General features: G+C 38.9%; 1 protein-coding gene across 1 annotated transcript in view; it reads right to left on the bottom strand.

Annotated features, from left to right (window-relative positions):
* LOC139130576 (uncharacterized) overlaps positions 1-25,769 on the bottom strand; it is a 53,808-nt gene that overhangs the window by 23,108 nt on the left and 4,931 nt on the right. The window contains exons 3-4 of the mRNA XM_070696324.1: positions 17,744-17,996; positions 10,727-10,951 (exon numbers count right to left, since the gene is read on the bottom strand). Coding sequence (XP_070552425.1) covers positions 10,727-10,951; positions 17,744-17,996 — 478 coding nt within the window. The remainder of the gene's footprint in view (positions 1-10,726; positions 10,952-17,743; positions 17,997-25,769) is intronic.

The raw sequence follows: 25,769 nt of genomic DNA, 5'->3' as shown, positions 1-25,769 counted from the left end.
TGGTGAAGATTCCGCTTTTATCATTTTTGAGGATGTAGAATCTATCACCAGCTGCTTTGCCAGTCATACACAAAAGCACATTTAAGGAATGTAGGTTACGGGCAAGTCATATGATATCAAGTCGAGTGTTGGAACTGGGACACTAATGGAAGAGGTCAAGCAGAGTGCTACACAACAGCATACCAAACCAAAATCGGGAGATGTACAGGAAATTATAAGAATGCTGAGTTTACTATCTGAAGACGATAAGAAAGCAGTGGTGCAGGCCTTAACTCCCATTTCATTGAAGCCAAAAGCAAAGCCAGAAATACCCACAACTGTGCCAAAACCAATCCCATTTCCATCATTAGCAGCATCAATACCTACCTCTGTTCCAGGGTCGTCTCCGATTATTGCGTTGTCACCTGCTGAAGCAGTTGCTACACAGCCAGTCACAAACCCAACTGCCTTTCATTCAGTGGAATTCCCAGGAATAGTTGTTTTCTCAGGTAAGGGTGATGTCACTTATGAAATGTGGCGCTACGAAGTTCGGGCACTACAGAGGGAAAATGTGTTTCCTGAGGCTATAATAATGCAGGCTGTCCGGAAATCATTACGATCCTCTGCTGCCGAAGTCCTATTGCATATGGGTGAAGACATCACTGTGTCGAGATTGATCGAGAAGATGGATATGGTTTTTGGGAAAGTGTTGCCCCCTGAAGCAGTTTTGGAAAAATTTTATACAGCACGACAAGGCAAGACAGAAAAGTTAGCCAAATGGGCATGTCGCATTGAAGGGCTGTTGGATGAGCTGAGATCAAGTCAATCTGTGACTAAAGATGCAGAGGAAACCATGCTCAGAACCAAGTTCTTTTCTGGTCTGTCAGATGATCAAGTTAAGAGTGCTATACGACACAGGTATGATACTGGTGAAAGTTACCCCGAGTTATTACTTGCTGCTAGGAAGCTATAGGTAAATAAGGAGACCATCACACGTGTTCACCAGAGACGTGTGGCTGACAAGGATATGCTGGCCAAAATGGATGAGATCACCAAAAGTCTGACAAGGTTATCCGAAAAGGTTGCTGAATTGGAGAAGCAAACTTCAACAAAAACACAATCCACTCCCCGTCGATGTGGTAACGACGGAGATGCCCAGGGACGGCGTACAACAATAATTCTCAACCTAAGCAAGCTTTTATTGGTAAGTGCTTCCAGTGCGGTGAACTTGGACACAAGAAAGCAGACTGTCCTTTCAATGGGGAGCGGCCAGGCATAAGGAGGGACATGTACTAGGCCGGGAAGGAAGCAGTCCCTCTAACATAATTGATTCCTTGGTAGGTGATTCCAACAAAAGTGAGATCATGCTTGGAAGATTCCCTTGTGTAGCTCTCATAGACAGAGGATCAATGGTATCTACTGTTTCTGAAACCTTCAACAGAGATAAGCTACAGAAGCCAATCCAGGAATTGAACAACATAGTGAGGGTAGAAGGGGCTATTGGTAAAGAAGTTCCTTATATTTGTTATATTGAAGTCGAAGCACGTTTGCCTGATAGTCATGGATGGAAAATATCCAAAGATATTCTTTTGCTTTGGTTGAAGACACAGAATATAATAGATCAGTACCACCTGTTATAGGCACAATGTTCTCTGACACTTTGTTGTTGAGCCGGAAGAAGTACAATCTAAACCAGAACTGTTACCAGAATGGAGATTTACGTACCAAGCAATTATCCATAGACAGAAGATTGAAGCTAGGACATTTCCAGTCACCACTACTAAACCTTTAACAGTCGGTCATATGAACGCACAGTCATCCATGGATTTTGTAGGGCGGACATAAGGAATTGTGGATCAACTGTTGTGGTGGAACCAGAGAATGATAAACTTTTATCTGTTGGCTTACTTGTTACTCCAGCAGTGTTGAAGTTAGAGCCTCAGGGAAAATCATGCCGGACACCAGTAGTAGTGACAAATCTTGGAGCACGAGCAGTTACAGTCCCCCTGAAAAGCACCTTAGACAACATCAGCTTGGCATCCAATGTCTCACAGCCTTTAGATCCATATGGAGAGGATATTGATGCACACTCTAAGGACGCCACTTTACAAAAGATACCTGAATGGTTGATGCGAGATCTGGAGTTAGAAGAGGCAGGTGCCAAATTATCTGATATCCAAAAAGAACAAGCCCTAACTGTTATTGGAAAATGGCAAAATGTGTTCTCCAAGGGTGAAATGGATTTAGGATGCACAACATTGGTAACTCATACTATAAAGTTAACAGATGAAACACCCTTTAAGGAAAAATACCGTAGAATTCCACCTGGTATGTACGAGGAGTTACAACAGTACTTGAATGAAATGCTACAGAGTGGTGTGATTAGAGAGTCAAACAGCCCATGGTCATCAAATGTAGTTTGCATAAGGAAATCCGATGGAAAGCTGAGGATATGCATTGGCTATAGATGCCTGAATTCCAAAACAATCAAGGATGCGTATGCACTTCCCAGAGTTCTGGATACACTTGAGAACCTTAGTGGGGTGGAATGGTTTTTATCACTAGATCTCTGTTCGGGATATTTCCAGGTAGAGATGGCAGAAGATGACAAACAGAAAACAGCCTTCACAGTTGGAAACTTGGGCCTATTTGAATTCAACCACATGGCAATGGGACTAACCAATGCGCCTGCAACATTCCAGCGTCTCATGGAAAGTTGTTTTGGAGAACTGGCCTTCAGAGAATGCTGCATATATCTGGATGATCTTATCATTTTTTCTAAAACCTTTGAGGACCATCTTGTGAGATTAGAGCGTGTATTCCGGTGTTTGGAGTCAAATGGTCTGAAATTGAAGGCAAGTAAATGTGCTCTATTCCAGAGGAAAGTGAAATACCTGGGACACATAGTATCTGCTGATGGGATTTCAACTGATCCAGATAAGGTACCAGCTCTACAGAACTGGCCAGTACCAACCAATGTAATGGAACTTAGGCAATTTCTTGGGTTTGCTGGATACTACAGAAGATACATACAAAACTACAGTAAGATTGCTAAGCCACTGAATGACTTGTTGTGTGGAAGACAATCAAGAAATAAAGCTGGGAGATTTCAAAAACTCCAATGGGGACAACATGAACAGCAAGCCTTTGATTCACTTAGAGAAATCCTGATGGCTTCACCAATATTAGCTTTTGCGGACTACACACTACCATTTGAACTCCATACTGATGCAAGCTCAAAAGGTCTTGGAGCTGTACTATACCAACGTCAAAAAGGTATCCTCCGGGTGATCGCCTATGCAAGCAGAGGACTGACTAAATCTGAAAGTAACTATCCTGCTCACAAATTAGAATTTTTGGCACTGAAATGGGCTGTCACAAAGAAATTCAGTGACTACCTATACGGAAGCAAATTCATGGTGAATACTGACAACAATCCATTGACATACGTATTGACTTCTGCAAAACTTGATGCAGTTGGACACGATGGCTGTCGGATTTGTCTTTGTATGACTTCTCTATTGTTTACTGGAGTGGTAAGAAGAATATAGAGGCCGACGCTTCATCAAGGATCCCATGGAATTGAGAGAACTCAGAAGAGGAAACTATTTTGGGGCCCAAGGTAGTCCAGGCACTGTGTCATGCAACAGAAGTTCCATATGTAGAATCACTCGGAATGATAGCAGATGTTGAGGGATCAGTAGAAGTTCAAGGTGGAGGTAAAGTTGACTGGAAGACAGAACAGTCCAAGGATACAGCGATGAGGTATATCATTGATGAGTTGAAGAAGGGCTACAAACCAATCGTAAATGGTCATACAGAGGATGTCAGATTACTTTTACGTGAATGGAAATGTCTTGTTTTGAAGAATGGTGTCTTGTACAGGAAATGTTTAATTGATGATGTGGAACACTTGCAACTTGTACTGCCAGAACAACATAGAAAATATGTCTTGGAGGAGCTACATGATAAATTTGGACATTTTGGTCAAGATAAAACCTTGGACCTCGTACGACGGAGATTCTACTGGCCTAGAATGGCAATGGATGTTCAAAAGAAAGTGGAAGATTGCTTACCTTGTATTCGTCAGAAAACTTCAAGTTCCGCACCCAGAAGTCCACTTGTGAATATTTATACATCACCACCAATGGAAATGGTTTGCATTGACTTTCTCCATATGCCAACCCCAGATAGAGGATACAACAACATATTAGTGATGACAGACCACTTCACTAGATAGGCGATGGCAGTGCCCACAAAGAATCAATCTGCGAGAACAACTGCCAAGGCACTATTTGAACATCTGTTCCTACATTATGGCTTTCCTGGAAGATTGCACAGTGATCAGAGGAGAAGTTTTGAATCATCAGCAATTCAAGAGCTTTTCAGAAATGCTAATATCAGGAAGCTCAGGACCAGCCCATACCACCGCAAAGGAAATGGAATGTGCAAGCGTTTTAATCAGACTCTGCTACAGATGCTGGGGACCATGTCTGAAGAAAACAAGTCATGTTGGTCCCTTCATGTGAACACAATGGTTAACGCCTATAATACCACTAGGCATGAAAGCACTGGATATTCACCTTTCTTTCTGATGTTTGGTCGTGAACCAAAACTGCCTATTGATGTGTTGGTGCATACTGACCAGATTTACCTACAACATGGTGGAACAGTCTCGGACTATGTAACAAAACTTGGAGAGAGGTTGGATTATGCTTATAAACTAGCAACTGAACGGTCTATCAAGTCTGGTGAATGGCAGAAGAAATTGTATGATAGACAAGTGAAGGGGCAATAATAAAACCTGGAGATACTGTGTTGGTAAAGAATACTGGACCTAAGGAAAATTACAAATTGGCAGACCAATGGGAGAAGGATCTATATACGGTACTTTCACAGCCAACAGAGGGTATCCCTGTGTATGTGGTTCAAAAACAAGTTAAGGGTGGAAGAAAGAGAACCCTACATCGAAACCTACTACTACCAATACCAATACTTCCTGATGAATACCATGATTTCAATGATTCTAACATCGATGTTAGACATAGTGGACCAGACAAATTTGATAATGCTGATGAGGATGAAGTGGATGATGATGATACTGGTAGTGGTAATTTGCAACTAATTTCAATGGTCAACATACCTTCAGAACCTCAATGTCTAAATCCTGCTGCTGCAGAATTTATCCCATCCAAGAATGTAAGAGCCCCAATGGATAATGCTACAATATCAGCTAGTACGGATATTGAAGACGACTATCAACTACTAACCTCTACAATCACATCAGATGAGGAGAGTCAAAGTCAACATACTGATGGTTCATTGCCCAAAAATGGAGATGTCAGCACTGCAACCGACCCTATTTCAACAGACTCAAGTTTTAGTACACAAACTGAACCACGTTACCCAACACGCCAGAGACAACCTCCAGACAGATATAATCCAGCTCCATGGGGAGCAAAACATTTTGTTCATACAACATTCTCTAATATACCTTTTATTGATTGCAAATGTGAATAAATTTGTTTTCAGAATGTCCATGGCGAGGACGCCATTTTTTCCTCGCAGGGGTGGATGTAACGGCCTAATGGGATTTTGGTGTGTTTTCTGTTGATTGTGTTTCTCGTTTTGTGTGCTGTGCCAGTATTTTGAGTTTTCTTAATATACTAGCATTATTCATGACTTTGATTCGTACACTCTCATTCAACCAATAGAACTTACCTTGTATTGTTACCCCTCGCTCACATGAAATCACCTGGATGTTTTATTTAACCAATAGAAACTTACCTTTTATTGTTCCTCTCGCTCATATGAAATCACCTGGATGTTTTATTCAACCAATAAAAACTTACCTCTTATTGTTGCTCTCGTTCATTTGCAATCACCTGGATGTTTTAATTCAACCAATCAATAAAGCTAACCTGGCATTACCACGTGGATTGCCAATATAAAAGCACTCCACGCATAATTTGGTTCAGTTCACCTCTGTAGCCGGACAGGCAGCATACAAGGAACTGACAATGTCTCTGTGTTCCATTTTCAGGTTAGTTTCTTTTCTTTGACTACATTAATTGTACGGTAGTTTGGAGTATTCACTATGTATTTTGTTGCATTGTTACTGCTGTATTTAGTGTATGTAATTGCTGTATTTTGGTGTACATGAATTTCTGTAAATTTTGCACTCGTGTAATTTTGTTCAGTTCACCTCTGTAGCCGGACAGGCAGCATACAAGGAACTGACAATGTCTCTGTGTTCCATTTTCAGTAATAAACGCTATCACTAGTGAAATGCATTTGAGTGTCGGGTTGTGGTTGACAGCGAGGACCGTGACACATTAGAACTCTTTATTTCCTTGACATTGTTTGCAATATTACGGTGAACGTAAACCGTACTTCCCCCACTCGAACGTCCTCTCTGGTTGATTCATCGACTTTATAAATGGTCTCTGGCCGTTAACTGTGGTATGAATCAGTTTATCAAAACGGACGAGAGCTTTATAACCAACATGTTTCGTCTAGCAGGATTTTTCGGTGGGTCAGCAATTTGGCACGAATATTACAGACTCTCTTCATGAAGTCTTCTCCAATACTGATACCAGAGTTGCGTAGTTTACTTGCCTTCGAAAGAATGAGGACTTTGTCTTTGAACTTTGTCAGCATTGCTATGACCGGCCTTGCTCCACGTGTTAACGGTGCATAGTGCGAACGGTGGCACCTTTCGAACTGAATATCGTCTGAAATTTCCAGCTCTTTTTCAGCACTTCTTTAACTTTCTCCTCAGCTTCTTCCCAAGTTTCATGTGCGTTTCCTTGTTCCAAGCCGTAGAACAATAAATTGTTCCTTCGACTCCGGTTCTCAAGATTGTCTTTGTCTCGTTGGATTTGTTCATTTTCTCGTTTCAGACCTGCAATTGACTTCTTTGAATTCATCGTAAGATTTCATTTTTGATTCGAGTTCAAACATTTTTGCTCTGTTATGGTCAGTCGACTCTCGTAATTCGTTCATTTCATCTTCTATATTGTCCATTGGAGACTGCAATCTGTCGAGTTCAGCATTCATTTCCCTCTTATCATAGAGAAGTTTATCGAGTCTTTCTACGATACCTGCGATATCATTTTTTGTAGCAGAATCTTCTTCCGAACCTGTGCTCGGATTACCGGAATGGAAATTAGTTTCCGCCGATGACAAGTAGACTGAGAAGGCAAAGCTTTATAGTCCACGACAGCTTGCAGTTGACCAGAGGTATCTACAGAGCGGCCATCTTTGGGAGAGTTTGCTGACGTGTCGGGTCGCCGCCAGCAAATTTCCCAATTTTCACGCGATACTGTTCCGTGGCAATCCCCATTTCCCTGAGAGTATTTCAAACAGGTATATTTGATGTTTAGGCAACTTAAAACACCACCAAAGAAACTTTTTGAGACATGTGTCTGGACAAAGTTACGGAGCTGACTATTACACATCTGCACTGTGCGACGCTCCCATTGTTCTCCAATAATTAATACTATTCATAATTATGGAAGCAGTCCAGAGTGGCTTGACAGTTTCACCATCAAGGTATGGACCAACCCCCGTGTATTTTGTAGAAAAGCTGGTTTCTTAACAGGGAGAGAGTGTTTTCAATAAGGTGATCTATACCTTTAATGACAGCACTAAATGTGATGAAACGCGCTGCCGATGTTGATAATACAAAAGATTTAACAGTCAAGAAATTCATAGCAGTATCAATAACTACTTTTAGCAAGTCTCCTCTGTAGTGAACATAGGGACATTTGGTTCATATCTTGCGTTCCGATATTTGTAATGCTAAGACCAATTACTCAGACAAGTCTTCAACAGTTTCCTGCAGAGTAGTTCAATTTTACATGGCATACCGAGTTCTGTCCAACTTAGTCAAAGTACATAACCCCATGCCATTTATACTAATGTTTACTTGTCTTAAATACCCTCATGTCGATTATGTTAACTTCAATTTAGTTACTTTCACTGACTAATTCCAAATTACAAGCTGGGACTATGTCTTTGTCAATGACTTGTGGAAAACTTTAAAGGGAGGTGGCAGTTCCTTATAAGCCAAATGAAGAACTGTGTTGTTCCGATTACATGTTTTTTTGGAAATAGGGTATGTTGCCAGTATTTTGTGAGTTGCTAATTTACTTTGATGACAAGAGAAGACAAGTATCAGTGAAAAGCATCCAGTCAAACAATGAAAGGCCAAATAAGTCGTTGTTCACACCTGCAGCCTCATCAGCTGGATCAGTGGACAGTTGAATGATCTTTAAACATTGTATATTTCTGATTCGCCCTTGCACAGAATTGCCGATGCGGACAAAATAAATCCGTGGGAAATCCGTGTGATTAGTATTGAACATTGTGCGTTTACGATAGTTCTCTTTTGGAGGAGGTGACTGCCCTGAAAATTGCTGTTTACTCAGTTTCAGAGAAAAAACATATCGGAAATGAACCATGCGAACATATTTGCGATCAGAACTACCGATTCTTTATTTTCCGGGTTTGGAGGATGAAGCTATATTTTGGCAAGGTTCGTCTGATCGTGACAACTCTATCCGAAAGTCGCTGTATACTCTTGATCGGCATACATATACGCTACGCATATCGATGTATTGCAATGTTCCGTATACAAAGATATACGTTACGTATACAATTAACATTGTGTTCAATACACGTCAATATATACATAATGGTACTAAACGTATATGAAGCATTTTGTCTAGTAAGAATAACTTCACTATTATCATGTGTTCGTTTGCAATATCAATTTGGCTCCATAACCACATGACCAATTGGAAACCTCTTTCGAAATGCTGCAGTAAAATAACCAAAGATATGAAGACAATTTCAGCTCAAGACTTTTGGTTCCGGAGGAGACGATTTTGTATTGTTGCCACAGGAAGTTGTATCACTTTTTAAATCAAATTTCAGTATGGCCATTAAAAGGGAATTTAAAAGTACTTGCACTGACAAATACATAAGCAACATTTTGTTCCTGACGAGAAGCGGCTTTAATACTATTTTCTTGTTTTTGTAACTTTGTTGCATAATTACCAATAGTGCCACTTAACCACACAACAGGTTAAAATGTATTTTAAAAACTTGGAAGTACTCAGACCTGCGACATGATGACTGAAATTTGAGCTCAAATAGTTGATCGGTTCTCAAAAAAGATTTGTGAATTTAATATGGCAGCAAAGTAACTTGACCACTCGCAATCCCTTTAGCTCAAAGGGCAGGCTGCAGAAGATGGCCACACTTGGCTAACACTTCAATTCCACAATGCTTGTAAATGCGACATTACATTCACGATCCACGTTTTAAGTCTTAGCAACCCAAGCCTACAGGGTCTCGTCAATTTTAATGTCTGTTTAGCAAGCATGACGCCCATTCATTGAACTTTGAAATGAACATATTGAGCGGTCACGTGACCTTTGCTGCAACATTAAATCAGCGAAAATCTAAACTTTATCTTTAATTTTTTTTCTCCAGAATCAGCACACAATTTAATTTGAATTAACTTTATCATCGATAGTGTGATATATTCACGTTTGTGACAAGCATTTCGATTGGTCACATGATTTGGTGGTCATACTGGTTTTTGTGGAAAACCTACGATAACAAACAAAACTGTTCAACAATCTTCTTCTTCAGAATCAACGCAACATATCAACTGGAATTTTTCACGTATCACCCTTAGTATGAGCACTTACAAGTGGTTTGGTGGCAATATTGGATTTTAAAAGATTCGAATTTAAGCTCTACAAATCTTTCTCTCCAGGCAGAACACACTATTTATATAGAAATTTAGCGTGAGTACTATCAAGTTTGCAAAACGCATTTCTATTTGTAATGTGGATTCTTGGCTATATTAGTTTTTGAAAACAACGTACTATAACCTGCTAATAATTTTCCAAAATCTACTTCTCTAGAATCATAGCACCATTTGAACTGAAATTTTTCGATATCATCCAAGGCGTCAGTACTTGCAAGCTTACAAAAGGTAAATGGGTCGTTCGTGTGGTTTGGTGGCCAAATACAATTTTCGAAAATTCCAATTTCATCTTTAAAACATTTTCGTCTTCAGAAACAACGTCCAGTTAATGATAAATTTCAATTGTACATCCTTGGTATGAGTACTGTCAAGTTTGCGAAAGGCATTTACATCAGTTTTGTGGTTTGGTGGCCATATTCGGTTTTGTTGAAAACCTATGACTACCGGCGAATAATATTAAAATTCTTCTTTTCCAGAACAATTTTGCTGGTATCATCCCTTGTTGCAGTACTTTCGAGTTTGCAAAAGGCAGATGGATGTGTTACGTGGTTTGGCGGCCATATTGGATTTCCAAAGAATACCAATTTAAGCCTTATAAATATGCTTTGCCACAACAACACACCATGTGAACTGATATTTTACTCGTCATCCTTAGTTACTATAAAGTATGCAAAGCACATTTAGGTCGCTCACGTGTTTTGCTGCGACAATGTTTTACAGAATCAAACCTACAATAGTCACAAGATGATTAAAAAGACCATGTGAAGCTCTAATTTTGCACATAGTATCACCAGTATAAGTACTTGTAACCATGCCAAACGCTTGGCTCCACCAACGCTGCTTTCAACTTTAAAATTTGAATTTGATATTTTCATTAGAGATTTGCAAGTAATAAAGATAAAGAACTAATAAGAGCTTGAGAATTAATGTCATTTATTGTTTTGAACAAGGACATTTACTTACCTGACAATATATTCTGAAGTTCCAGAGAGAAATCTTCTCCGGTATCGAAATACCCGCGGGTGTCAAGAAGATGAAAGTTCATATCATGAAGATACTTTTCAAGGTGCCGATTACCTTCACCTCCTGCACTTTGCGTTTCAACCGCATTGAACGGCTTTTCTAACATTATATGTTGAGCCATAGCTATGAATGAAGATTTTCCAGACCCAGTTGGACCAAATACGACTACAGGAAAAATATGATGGAAAATGAAGGTCAACACAACTAAGACTTTGGATTTATGTGAAATTACACTGCCAAAGTACAATTTCAAGCACGTGCCCCGCACTGCTCGAATTGAATTTCCATTGTGTGCGCAAGCGGACCCACTGAATGCATACCTAGTCCTCCTCACCATTGCGCGAAACAGTTTACGACGATACATTCTAAAATACTATATTTTACTATTCAAGTACACTTGACTTGAAAAGGTGTATACATAAAAAAGTTATTCACAAAATACGGGAACTCGTGTCTTCGTACATTGAACGCCTCGGTATTTTCGTCGTCGTTACACGTCTTGGTCAATTCCTAAACTTTAGGAACATAAATTCCGATATTTTGTGTATAACCTGATATCGTTTTTTAACTACAAGTGATATTTTTCATTGATTTTCCTAACATTTTTAATAAAAATTTAGATTCATTTGATCAAGTCAATGACTTTCAGATGTTTTTTTCACATTTTCGAGAAGCAAAACAACGTCTATAACAAATAAAATTTGGTTCGATATTTAGCATTTTTATGTTCAATTCACTTGTTAACATTTCCATTGTCTCTTTGCCACATTTTGTCAACTATACGTCTATTATTATTATTATTATTATTATTATTATTGTTTGTGTTGTTGTTGTTGTTGTTGTTGTTGTTGTTGTTATAATTATATACCCATGCCCATATTGCTACATCCTAGTGACGTTCACCGTAAAATATCAGCCGTGATATTTCATAGTAAACGTTAGATATGCACGATGAACGTCATCGGTTTTAGAGTTTTCCCGAACTACATTAGCAGTTTGTTGGTAAACAACGTGAACAACAAAATGGCTGCCGCCGACGTAAAAAACTTGAAGGGCTTCGAGGAATATGGGTATTTCTGGTTGCAAAATACAGAAATAACATGTTGAGTCTTGAAATGTTTTCGCATGGTATTTTTTGGGTCAAGTTCTAGCAAACATTCTGTGCACGGTCTTACCCGAATAGGTAGTGAGCGCGAGGCGGGACAGCGATGTCGCGCACGCGAGGACTGTTGACATGGCAACTCTCAGGGTAAACTAACAAAATGGCGTCCCCTCTCCGCGCATGCTCCATGCCGTACGGCGATCGAATCAGGATAGATTTAAAGCTGAGCACAGTTTTTGATCGGTTACAATTGTAATAGCATATTGCACCTTAAAAAGTTCCTTCTGTATGACGATTTTTGTATCCCGGTGTATTTCTTCTTGAGTTTCATTGAGATACGGACGACGAGCAGCGATGTCGCGCGTGATGTTGACAGTTTTGTCGTATACTTTATGAATGAAGCCTGTTTACATAAACATTCTGATATTTATGCGCAAGGCGTAATAAAGTAAAGCCTCAAAATTTAAGGTTTTTCGTTCTATTAGTAAAATCCCTAAAATTATGGGCATGGGTATATGATAAATCAGACACTCTACTTCGTCTCGTGTCTGTCGCAGCACAAATGACGCACATGCTGATACGACACAGGAACAGGCGATATTGGGTAATAACCTCTTATTATTATTATTATATTATTATTATTATTATTATTATTATTATTATTATTGAAATTTCTTAAAAAACGCACTACACATACGTCACAGTGCGCTGTACAGAACACACAAAAGAATATGCAAATTTACAAAATACTTGATGCAAGTGTCAGGGATAAAACGCACCACACGAGCAGTCCTGCGATAAGGCAAATGTACCGCAAAGCATAAAAATCACTGAGAATACAGATAGAAAATAAGTTTTCAAACCGGGTTTAAAAGACTCAACATTTCTTGCAGTACGAATCTCTACAGGCAACATATTCCACAACGATGGCGCACACACTGAAAAGGCCCTCTGGCCGTACGCTTTACTGAATTTCCTGCGAGGTGGAATCAGACGTAACTTGTCTGCAGAACTGAGATCTCTGGTGGGAACATACTGCTCTATAAGCTCTGTCAATTACACAGGTGAAAGCCTCTAATTAATTTTAAAGTAATTAACGTAATCTTGAACTAAATACGTGCTTCAACAGGCAGCCAATGTAAATCAAATGGTGTAATGTGATCAAATTTGCAAGAACGGCTAAATAAACGTGCTGCGGCATTTTGAAGAGATTGCAAACGGGAAGCTGATCTTTGTTAATTCCATTCAAGAGACTATTACAATAATCTAACTGAGATGTTAAAAATGCGTGTATCAATGCCTCAGTAGTGTCCTTATCTAGAAGTTTACTAAATTCTATATAATGAGTAGTGGCTATGTGGGTTATGTAATCAGACATAGTACCATTCCTGTTTAAAATACTGTCAATATTACGGACAGAGTTCGAAGTGATGATATCAATGTCGCCGACCCTTAGGCTAGACTGTCTCGTCGCATCAGATTTTGATCGTGACGAGAAATGGACAACGTCCGTTTTGCCATCGTTCAAAATGAGTAGATTTGACATCATCCAGCCACGTACATCATCGATGCATTCCTGAAGATAGAAATCTACGTAATCTAGTTGTCTGCAAATAACATAGACTTGGATGTCGTCTCCGTATATCATACAATCAAGACCATATCCTCCGATGATTACCTCCAAAGGTGATGTATATAGTGTGAAAAGGATTTGCCCGAGTACCGATCCCTATGGTACACCGTAGAGCACTCTGACGTTTAGGCAGAGGACCGATACTGTTTAATGCAGGTGCCGCCAACTGGTAAATTTCATGAATTTCACAAAATCATCACAAAAACATGTTTTGATCGAAGGCTGATATACTGATTTTTCTTAATTTTGACCTTGACCCAAATTTGGAGGGGAAAGTAGAGCTGTTCGTTACTGCCCTCCCACTGGCATACACGGAAAATATGCCCTCCCATTGAATTTTGATGCAGTCTGCCCGCTCCCACTCCCCACAACAATACAAGCTCCCCGCTTCCCTCTCCCACTACTAAAATTCCGCATTGTCAACTATATGCCGACTAGGCAACCTGGATTAACACAAAACCATGACAGTAGTTAGCAGTATACTTGGAACATTGCTCCCCTCTAAGTTAGGTGATTAATTTCTGCTCAAGTTCTATCAACCGCGCCGCTTTCCCCTCCCTCTTCGTATTTTCCGGTGCCCATTGTCAAGAATTTCTCCCCGCCCGCTGAAAGTAATGAAATTTCTTCCCCGCCCACAGTAAATATCGATATTTTCTTCCCGCCCGCTGATTAGTTTGTAAATTACCCGCCCGCTGAAGAACTTCGCACGAACACCTTTTTGCACGAACAGCTTAGTTGGCGGCACCTGTTAATGCTAGCTGATTTATGACTTAATGAAAATTCCAGACATAAAGTTAGAGCCTTGATCGGACTGGACACATTTAGGAAGGCCAAATAAAGTGAAAAATATGACTAAAGATCTCACTATAGTCTTTGCCTTTATGTTTCTCAGTTGTATGGCTTCTGGGAACAATGTGGGGGATGCACACATTATTGTCAAAATGAACTCATTCATTGATCTATATTTTGGTGGCAGGCCTAAACACAGTCCGTGAGTATTCCACTAAATGGTTCTTGAAATGTGGGAATTTGGTTCAGGATGAGGTCGCAAATTTGACATTATTTATGCAATTGCATAAATGTGCTTAAAGTTGGTCAGTTTCTGTACGCACCTTTATGCAGTGCATAAAGGTGTGTAAACAGAAAGCCTGTGGTGGTGCTATATGCGTATTTATGCACTTGTATAACCCTTTTATGCACCAGCATAAGGGTACATAAAGTTTCAGATTCATGCTCCATAAAGGTGATTAAAGAACATCCTTATGCAACTTTATGTCACCTAAGCTGCGGATAAATCTAGAGTTGCATCTTCGCTAATCATAACATTGTCTAATCCTCTTAATTGCAAATTTTCAATACATTTCATTATAAATTCTAACTCGATAACTTTATGCATTAAAAACAAGGACCGTAAACACGTATTCATGGACGTTGAAGAGGCTGCACAATCAACAAGTATCGGGTAAAAGAATTTATATCAACCTGTTCAAGGACCAGTGGCCATGAAAAATTGTATGATTATTTCAGAATTCTTCTTAGCTAGGTCTGTGAAAACGCTGGTCACCAGTGTATGGATGCCGTCACACATGTGGTCTGTTTGTTTTTTGCAATTATTCTTTGAATGACAGGAGTGTACCGTGTCGTCTATTCGTCTAATGTATTGCGGATTTGTGAATGTTTACACCATAGCTTACTTGTTTCCAGCAGACAAATGCTCTTTTGATCACAGTTAAGAGTTCAGTAATGTCGGTCGCAAAATCAGCCTCGCTCGCTGTGACAATCAATTCATAATGAATGATCATTGAATGAACGATTGTGAACGATAAGTTCATGAAGTATATCCCTATACAATGTTATAGCACTGTCTACAGACGATCGTTCAGAACGAGTATTGAGTATTGTCGTTTGTTCAAACAGATATAGTCGACCAAACATGCATCATGTCCTGTGCCCTGAAATAATGAGAGCAATTTCACTCCTGTTTGGTTTTTGTGAGACAGGCAGACTTTATTCCTTGTGTAACACTGGCAAACATGAACAGTAATTGACAGTTTATCATTTACGTCAAAATACTTGCCCGTTTGAAAGCTTTGAATCCAAATATGCAGCACATGTGACGATTTGAGTGAGGATAACTTCAACAATGATAATTTATGTACACCTGACCTTTACTGTATCGTTTGTAGTAAACAATCCTTAATCTCTATATCTTTGCAATCGATGAAATCACTCCTGACATTTTATTTGCATATATTCGCACTCTTATGCGACTTAGAATTTTAAGATGATGTATATATTAGTTGAATACATATTATATCTGGGTCTGACGTGTGTCCAAAACGCTCTTATCAAGCTGTCCCCCTCTATCGAATACTGCTCATCGTCGCTATACTTACCTCGCAACACTAATTATTTGAATCTTTTAGTTTACCTGCTATATGTCTTCGACAAATGATTGCTTATGGCATCAGTGACATTGGATCTTAATTGGTGACCACTTCCTATTTGACTTACAGATTGATATATGGCGGGTGCCACAAGTAGGACAGGACACGCTTACTATTTTCGAAACACCTGACAGCACTTCCTGGCCTTTTGGCCAGAGGTCCATATATTTTTCTTTCATGAATTTGATCTTTGTTGTGTGTACTGGTGCTTTACTACCTGTTCAGTGCTGTTTTGTGTCTATGCTTATAATTATGGGTATGATTGCGATTATCTTAGCGTGCTAACCACTGGCACAGTATTAGCAATAGCCACTGTAATCGTGAGATGTTAAACAGCACATATAACATGTTCTTGGATGCAAAATGCCTGATGGCTTTTGTTTGTCAGACATGTTAACTTCTTGTACTTGGAGAAGGGAATAACGACCAGAAAAAACAAAGCCTCAGCATTGCCCGAATCGTTCATTCACTGCTGCTGCTTAAATCAGAAAGCTTAAGAGCGTAAAGCAGAGTGGAATAAAACGTCCAGATATTGTCTCTATTTTACATGTGCATAATACCCTCGCTTCTTGTAGAGCCTTTGGTCCTGTCCCCCAAACTACTATTATACGAAGGTAGAGTATATAATATTACATTATATTACCATGCATTGTCCATCTTGTTTTGAATTCAAGCTGAACCATGCGCCTGCCCACAAATACACAGTAATGTTTGTTTTCATGCCCGTGAATATAAATAATATCGTAAACATAGTAACTTTACAGGTAAAACGAAAACTGTTATTTGTACAAAATTCAAAATCAAACTTGTGGGCCAAGTTTAGCCCTTGATTCAAAAAACTCTCAGGATTTACAAAATTTTTGCAGCGCGCCCACTACTCACTGACAGGTTCTGGGGCCCTGTTGTCGTTCGCACGGGAAATTTTCGTTAATTTTTACGGTTTTTAGGGGTTCATTGATAATATAATGGAAATGACAGACTCCGCGCTGACCAAATTAACGGGCTTGGCAAGCCTCGCCCGTTAATTTTTGGCTTTCCTCTCGCCCATGCCCATAAATAAACGTTAATGGTCAGCGCGTCGTCCGTTATTTCTATAGTACAATACAGTGCAATAGAGTAGAGTAGAGTAGAGTAGAGTAGAGTAGAGTAGAGTAGAGTAGAGTAGAGTAGAGTAGAGTAGAGTACAGTACAGTACAGTACAGTACAGTACAGTACAGTACAGTACAGTACAGTACAGTACAGTACAGTACAGTACAGTACAGTACAGTACAGTAAAGCAAAGAAGAGTACAGTACAGTACAGTACAGTACAGTACAGTCAGTACATTACTGTTCAGTATAGTACAGTACATTCAGATCAGGTCAGTTCAGTTCAGTTCAGCTCAGTGCAGTCAGTGCATTGTAGTCAGTGCATTGCAGTTAAGTGCTTCACTGTACTATACGGTACTGTACTGTACTGTACTGTACTGCACTGTACTGTGCTGTACTGTATTGTACTGTACTGTACTGTACTGTACTGTACTGTACTGTACTGTACTGTACTGTACTGTACTGTACTGTACTGTACTGTACTGTACTGTATGAGACAAAACAAAACAACTTTTTAAATATCATAAAAAGCCAGTGCGTATTGCCTCAATCCTCTTCGCCAACTATTTTCTTAAGAAGCTGTTTTGCATAACAGTGTTAAAACCTAGAATTTTATACATTTTTCAGTTAATGGCTTATACACAATCTGTCTCAAGTGTTTTTAAGTAAGAATTAGATGTTACGAACCTATGCGAGCACTCTTTATTTCGCTTATGTCAAGTCCATTGTTTTTGAATTCTTCTGCCCCAATCATATCACCAAATTTGTAGTTTTTCACAACAGGGAGCCGTTTATCTATAACAAATCTAATGTATTGCTGAACAATATTCTCTTCTTCTCTCTTTTGCCTTGCTAACTCTTCTTCATTCCATTCCGATTGAAGCTTCTCTGCTCCCGTCTTTAATGCACTATCGACTCGTTCTTTATCACATTTTTCCTCCTTTGATAAGAAGATATCGAAATAGAAAGCAGAAGTGAGATATACGAAATTTACAAATACATAATATAAGTGAGATGGCCAGATTGTCATAGCGACATGTCTTGCTATCTATCAATTTGTCCTTAAAGACAGAACCTTTCTCCAATTGCAATTGGTATAACGACTTACTCTTAATCTGAAGTTGAAATCGTGAATGGTAGGGCATGAGTGTCAGGGAAATCGACCACAAGCTTGATGCTATTGATTAGCAAATGAAATAACAAGAAGTGGGATAATAAAATAAGGGACATGTGTAATGTCAATAGAAAAGTCGTTATTGCTACACAGAGATCGACAATGTACCAAACTCTTCAGGACAAGTAGGCTTTATATTTACCACGGTGAATACGTTAATCAAAACTAGCCAATCAACCATGATCGCACCACTTGTGTGCGCACTAAATTCTTGCATTTGCAATGGCGCTTTTTTCAAACCCACCAACTGACAGCAAGAGCACGCATAACAACTCACGCTGTAAGGTCTAGAAATGCGTCACCTCGTATCTTAGACGTCAGTATTAGGGACTGGACGTAAATTAGCAGGGGGGAGGGCTGGGGGATTTGGGGGAGGGTCACAAATTTTTGAGCCTCTGTTTGGGGGAGGGTCACAATTTTTTGAGCTCCTCTAAGGGGGAGGGTCACAAATTTTTGGGCTTGTTGTCGGTGCACTAAGGGTAGAAAGCAAAATTGTTTGTATAGACAATTATGCTCACATGACATCACTCGCACACTGCCTCTTACTTTCTATTAAGTGCTCATTCCCAACTCTCTGTGCATCTCTTCCCCACCATTATCTTAAATAGGATTGTCTCTCTTGTTGCTATTCTTATCGCCATTAAGTTTATAGCAAATCCAATCTATATATTGTTCCTCAGCTAACCCGTGGCACTCTGGCTGCCCAGTGTACATGTAGTGTGTTTCGTTAATAAACATTGGACAGTGTTTTTGCTAAGATTGGGGAACATTGGGAACCCTCATAAAATTTCTGTTGTCCGCCCGTATGACTGCACTGATATACCAAGGCTAACCCTGGTAAAATGACTGAGGAACCCCTGTAACATTTACCTAGGTACCGCCCTTAACAAAAACACTGCTGGATATTACCACAATATCTTACATTGTTCCACTGATGTAGTCAATCTTGAACTAACTATTTGACAATATTATTTCTCATTCCACTTTTTGTTGATCAACAAAAGTTCCCTCTCTTTCATAAGCCACTTCCCTTTAAAGTTTAAGGCCAAGCTCCATCCTGCATCAGTCACTTTATAGGTACATGAATTTGAGTTTTTAGAGATACTGTTGTTTGAAATTAAGAGTAAGCTTTGGAGTGATAATTAATAATTTTGATTCCAGAAAAGTGATTTTAGTGTACTTAAATATTTAGGTACAGTCATCTGATTGGTATCGCTACTTGTGGCATTTTTCAATTTTATATTGGCTTTACCACGTGGGTGCTATCTTTGGAATGGATAATGTTCATTTGTGTTGTGTTGGCAGGATGTATGACATTTGTTGAAATTTAATGTGGGTAATTTATACAGTGAATCAGCCATGTTGATCACGTATCCAGATTGAACTTGATTAAATATGGTTATATCCCAATGTCATTTAAGAATATGGAGATTTGATTGGTCATGAAATAGTGTTTGCCACTTCTGTGTCAAATCAGGATCAGTCTATCCCCTATTATCTAGGCTGCTTTCTGTGATATGTTTAAAATGCAAAGAAACGGGGCACAAAAATTGACAAAGTATTGTCAATGTTAAAACACCATAATTTCACACTATAGCATTCAATCCATGACCATACTTTGAATTGTTTGCTTAAATTATTGCTTGAATAGGCATAGCCTTTCTGTTGACCTTTCTCCACAAACAGGGCAACATGACCAAACCTTCTCATTGTCTACTGGAACACAATAGTACATTTTGTAAAACTGGATTTGATATGAGTGCAATGAGCACATGTACAGGTATTTTCAGTTCTCTACACAGGTCTATCAGGAATATTATTAAATCCAGTGAATAATGGGGTCATGCACACATGTAGTTCTATATCTGTACCAGGAACACATTTTAAACATATGTTGTACTTTCCCATATTTGCTCCCCATGTAGAGATTGAACTGCTCAATACATTGTACATGACCATATATCATTGTTATTGAGATCAGTGTCACATTATGTTTCCAGTATTCCCTCAATTGTCAATGTGATGCATTCCAAAATTATGAATTTCACTGATATTTTGATAAATATTAAATTATAATTCCTTAGAAAAAATGGCAGGCACATGCATGTGCATTAATTATAATATAAAAGAAAACATTTGAAGAGCATTACTTATCACAATCACTCTTAATGGAGTATTAGTGTGCTCTATCCCATTATGAATATGAGCCAATTTGGGCATTCATTATTGGAATTATTGGACAGTCTGTTGAATCATAACATTCCACATCTGCAGTTCAAAGCCAAAGTGAAAGGGTACATATTTACTGCCTACTTGGCATGATGAATGCCATTGACTTGGTGTAGTAGTCTAAGCCCTACGAGAATGGTAAGAGTATTCAACTATTGGCTGCTTTGATTGCCTCCAACAACGGCATACTCATCACACAGGTGCAACCACAGTCGCAACGCGAAGGCCTATGCACCCGGTAGAGAGAGAGCTCTTTGGGTAAGTAGTCTTTGCGTAGCGACGGTGGTACACATATCCTCCTAGCGTAGAGCAATATTGCCGTTGTACCTCAATATTTGGACTGCTGTTTAGGTAGGACGTCAACTTGATCAAACCCTAAAATCTAAAAGCTTAAACTCGAAAAAAGGCAAACCCTTCAGTTTCGGAACTGCAGCTACATAAAGCAATATATGATACCACGGTACTACCAAAAGAGTGTGGTAGCCTAGCTTTGCAAGGCAGGGCTGTGTGTTACCAGCGTTATATGGCCTGTGGTAGGAGGCCGTATAACGCGCGCTGGTAACTCACAGCCCTGCCATGCAGAGCTAGGTCCATGGTGATACTGATACACTCCTGCTTGGGAAGACAACACCGAGACTTGTGAATTGCAATATCACTATCCTTCTCATCCTTAATATATTTTTCACAAGCCAATAAGTCAATCATTTAAACATACAGACCTTTATTTCCTGAAAATGATAGGGTAAAATGTACAGTGTACGTCCAGAGAACTTCTTGGTACAGCGCGAAACTTGTAAACAAACTTGTATGCATTGAAGGTATTTGAATATTTTTAGAATGATGTTCACAGTCACACTTGGAAGTAGTGACAATTTAGTCAAGTTGTAAGTGAAACATATTTGTGAAAATCATCATTAAATTAAGTACTTTCAATACTTAGACCTCAATCAATTTTGACAGTCAGGAAGAACGGACAGAAATAATTGAGAGAAATTAATGAATTACATGACGAATCTCTGACTTAAAATGACGTTGAAATTACTGTCATTTTCCAGAATACATGTAAGTACCAAGCTTGCAGGTCAAGTGCAGAGGGTCAAGTTTGATGTGAAATAGGCCCAGAAGAAAGTTTTTAAATAGCTTTGAAACAAGTGGACTGCCAATCTTGTTTAGTGGTCATCTACGGGAGTACCAAGACTAACTCTTTCACATAATGCTATGCTTGGTGTCTACCTCCATGGTGTACAACATATCGGTACATGATTCAACACTCAGCAGAGGACTGCACTTTCATATTGGAAATATTTGTGAGTTCACATGGTGGTGTAATCTTACATCCCTGTTCAGAAATGGCTAATATTATGATACTTTGGACAAAAGCTATTTTTGTCAACATTTTACAGTACTATCTTGTCAATGCAACAATTATAAAAATATTCATTGCCACCATTTTAATACTTCAATAGTGTAATGGTCATGCTGCTTGACACTTGAATAACAAGAATCTGTACTAGATATGTACCAAGTTAAAGGGACAAAGTCGCTCATTATTGATATTATTTTGCCATTTACATTTCTCACTGAATTCTCACTGAAATATGCTCACTCTCTGGTTATTGCAATTCAATTCTCACTTTTTATAAAGCACATTAACATGTGAAATTTACTGTGACAATTTTTGGTACATACCTTAAATTAAATTAAATTATTAAGTGACCACATGTTATATCCATGCATGCATATGAGTTGAGCTGTGACAACCAGAGATTGCAATTAAGCCCATTTCAGTGAGCAGCAGAAAAGCATTATATATTCAACGGAAATTAAAATGACCAAAATTTTGTCAAAAATGAGTGACTTTGTCCCTTTAATGGCCAATGAAAATGGCTAAATTCCATGTCTGCTGTTTTGTAATTTTTGCCTGTCAATCACTGTTATTTGAAACAATGGTGTATGGACAAGATGTTAGGTTTGTTGTTTACTTTGCAGGTCAGAGTTATATAAATTCATAAGATTTCAGAATTTTTCAGTATTAGCTGCCGTATTTTAGCATGATATGCTCTGTATTGATTCAGTTTGTCAGCCTAGCTTGATGACACTTGAGCAGTGGTGTCATTTTTTGGTGTCCAGTGAAGTCTTAAACTGTTTTTTGTGGTTTGTTCCACATTTACTAGTGTGCTGACAAAGTGGAAAATAGAGCATTTCATCAAACTTGTTCAGAAAATCAAACAATGGATTAATTTAATCATAGAGTTTATCCTATGGTGTTCCCCAGAACAATCCATCCATACCACACTGGAAACAAGAATACCAGTACTCCTTTATCTTGTGATTGGTTTACTAAGTTAACCTGTTCACCCCCAATTCCCTGTAAACAGGTCCACACTCACCATTGATAACAATGGGATTGGGCAAAACTATGGTGGTGAAAGGGTTAAACAGTGTAAGAGTTAAACAGTATATTAAACCATTATCATAACAATCAAAATGCATATTGTGTAGGCAGAGAAATCAGGGGTTTCCTTTCATTAAAAGTACTGAAAAATCTGTAGCATAGAATTATCGAGATTTTTCTACAAGATTAGTTTTACCCATGCTGGTCAAATGGGACTGACACATGTCATTGAAAGTATTCTTAGGTAAGGCTGACATCCATTTCTAGACTTGTTCTTGTCACAAGCAGAAGCAAATAAAAAATTTGCAGACATCTCTTGCTGGTATCGATCTATATTGCCTGTGTTGTAAATCCCCACCTCAATTTTTGATCGTTGAAGATTCGGTCAATTTGTAATATTCTATTTTTTGAAACTGGGGGAGGGTCACAAATTTTTCAGCCTTGCTTTGGGGGAGGGTCATAAATTTTTCAGCCTTACTTTGGGGGAGGGTCATAAATTTTTGGTCACTCTCTTACGAAATCCCCCCGGCCCTCCCCCCCTGCTAATTTACGTCCAGTCCCTTACCAAAGCCAAATGTCCACCTTATCTTACAATACGTATGTTATTCATACGAAACTAGCTGTTAACATTATTTTAGTTATTATAAGGCACTGAACACGTTAACCAGTCTCTCTATGTCTAAAGATCCCGTTTGCAACTGCCTAAATGAAGCCTAACATGTATCCACAGCATTTGTAAACACAATATTGTCCAATGTTGATCGGATGTTGCTGTTTTTTTGTAAATTTATCGTCACCTACTACATACACGTCTCAACATCCGTATGCCTACGTCGTTCTGCCCCTCTTCGCATTTGTTCATGACCTCAAAAACATGCTCTTCAAAGCTAAAATCCCCAATTTTTCACTAATCAATGCACACAAGTTACATCTTTGCAATTATCAGAAAAACACTTAAAGAGTATTACTCTGGTATCAGTCCTAAACGATATACCATTCTGACCAAATTACTCAGCCTGCTGAACGGCTGGCACGCTCGTTAACGTTCACTTGGAAGCTATAACACAGATGAGCCCATGCTACCTCATGCTTTCGACACAGACCTGGCTAGATTAAGGGCATAGCACTGAAGGTGGCATCGACCAACATTGGCCAGGGTGGCGATTTGAGTTTTGATGGGCAGTGTGAGTTGTTTGAGTGAAAAAATTCCAGCAGGTTTACGATATCTTCGTTAATAATATCTGTAGGCAACTAGGGCAGCAACTATAAAATTTTGCACGGGTTGTTAGGGAAACAGTTTGGAAGGCCTAACCGGAAGCAAGGGGAAGATGTGGGAACCACCGTGTATTGAGGTATACTTTGATACTGTGGGGGAGTAAACCATTAAAAGGAAAAAAAAATAAAACTGGGAGATCCCAAAATCCAAACTGGAAGATTGTGTAAAAGCAGCTGTAGCTGAAGAAAACTACTTGTCATTGTGTGGGAAGATAGAGTGACTGGTCATCGTTCTGTTACTGAGAAAACAGCTGAAGCTGAAGGTGAGGTCAGCGACCTTCGTTCCCTGATTGAACAAGTAGTTGTTGGTGTGGCTGACTTGAAAAGGAAAAGAATGAGAGTTTCTAGTAAGAAATTTAGTTGCGGGCTTTGTGGTCACAGTAGCATATTCGTAAGAAGTGTCCAAATACCGGTAAGAGAGATTTGAGTGCTCCAGAAATAAAAGCCAGGGTTTAAATACCACAGGGTTGGACAATAAGGTAGCCGTTCAGCCCGGGAAACAGTCTACAGTTAAGCCTGTGGTTGTGACCTGCGATAGTACTGAAAATGGAAAAAATCTTGAGGGTAATGAAGATGGGAAACTGTGTAGTGATAGTAGGGATAGACGTTGTTTACAGGTTGATTCGTATGAGTGTTTACCCCAAGGTCATGAGGCAATCATCCCTGTTAATATTTCCTCATTTTCTAAGTGGACAGATAAGGAGTATAATGACTCGGTTAGTGGGGTCAGCCAAGTAGCTACAGGGGGCTGGTATGCCACAGGAAGTTGTCTCTGAGTTGACACCAATTGTAGAACCCGCCACCAGGATACGTCATTCTAAGATAGGTAATTGTACTGCAGGTATATTAGTGACAACCAGGTCATAAGGTTACTTCCTGTTTGTGTGCAACCCAGGTTCTGATATATATATATACAATATATATATATAATATATATATATATATATATATATATATATATATATAATTATATATATATATATATATATATATATACACCCGAATAAAGGAAGCACAGACACTAGCTGTATTGCGTTTGGTTCGTGTTAGTGCCCTGGATATTAGCCGTCTCTGTTTCATGTTGACATTGACAGGCATAGGTCAGAGAGTGCCACTCAGGAGACCAATGTAGTGGCTTGCAGGAGACAGTAGCTGCACTGGAGAGAGTAATACAGAGTAGTACAATACCATTGGTGCCAGCGCATTTGAAGGACTTGTATAACCGCTTTGTTAAGAATTTAGTGAGTGTAGAACAAAAGAAAAAGGTCACTGAGTTGTTAATTGCATATTCATATGTCTTTAGTAAAATTCCACCAATCTTTTTATGACTTATATTATGACTCAACACATTAATACAGGGGATGTGAAACGAATAAAGGTTGCCCCTTATAGGGCTTTTATTGAAAGAATAATGGTATAGAACAGCAGTGGTCTTTTTTTGAATGAAAGTAAATATTAGGAAAATGTAACGAAATCGAAATTTTTACAGCTGCAATTTTACAAAATGATAGAATAGTGTAAAGTTTGAAATATTGTTCTCATCGAACAAAACAACGAAAACACAACAATTATCGCAAACCTCTTTCATCGGATTCATTTTCATGAAAAAGGTTCATTTTGGTGTAAATGTACTAAAGAAA

This window comes from Ptychodera flava, chromosome 4 (genome assembly GCF_041260155.1).
Source record: "Ptychodera flava strain L36383 chromosome 4, AS_Pfla_20210202, whole genome shotgun sequence".
In the NCBI taxonomy this organism is placed as follows: Eukaryota; Metazoa; Hemichordata; class Enteropneusta; family Ptychoderidae; genus Ptychodera; species Ptychodera flava.
This window is presented reverse-complemented; position numbering and strand designations above follow the sequence as displayed.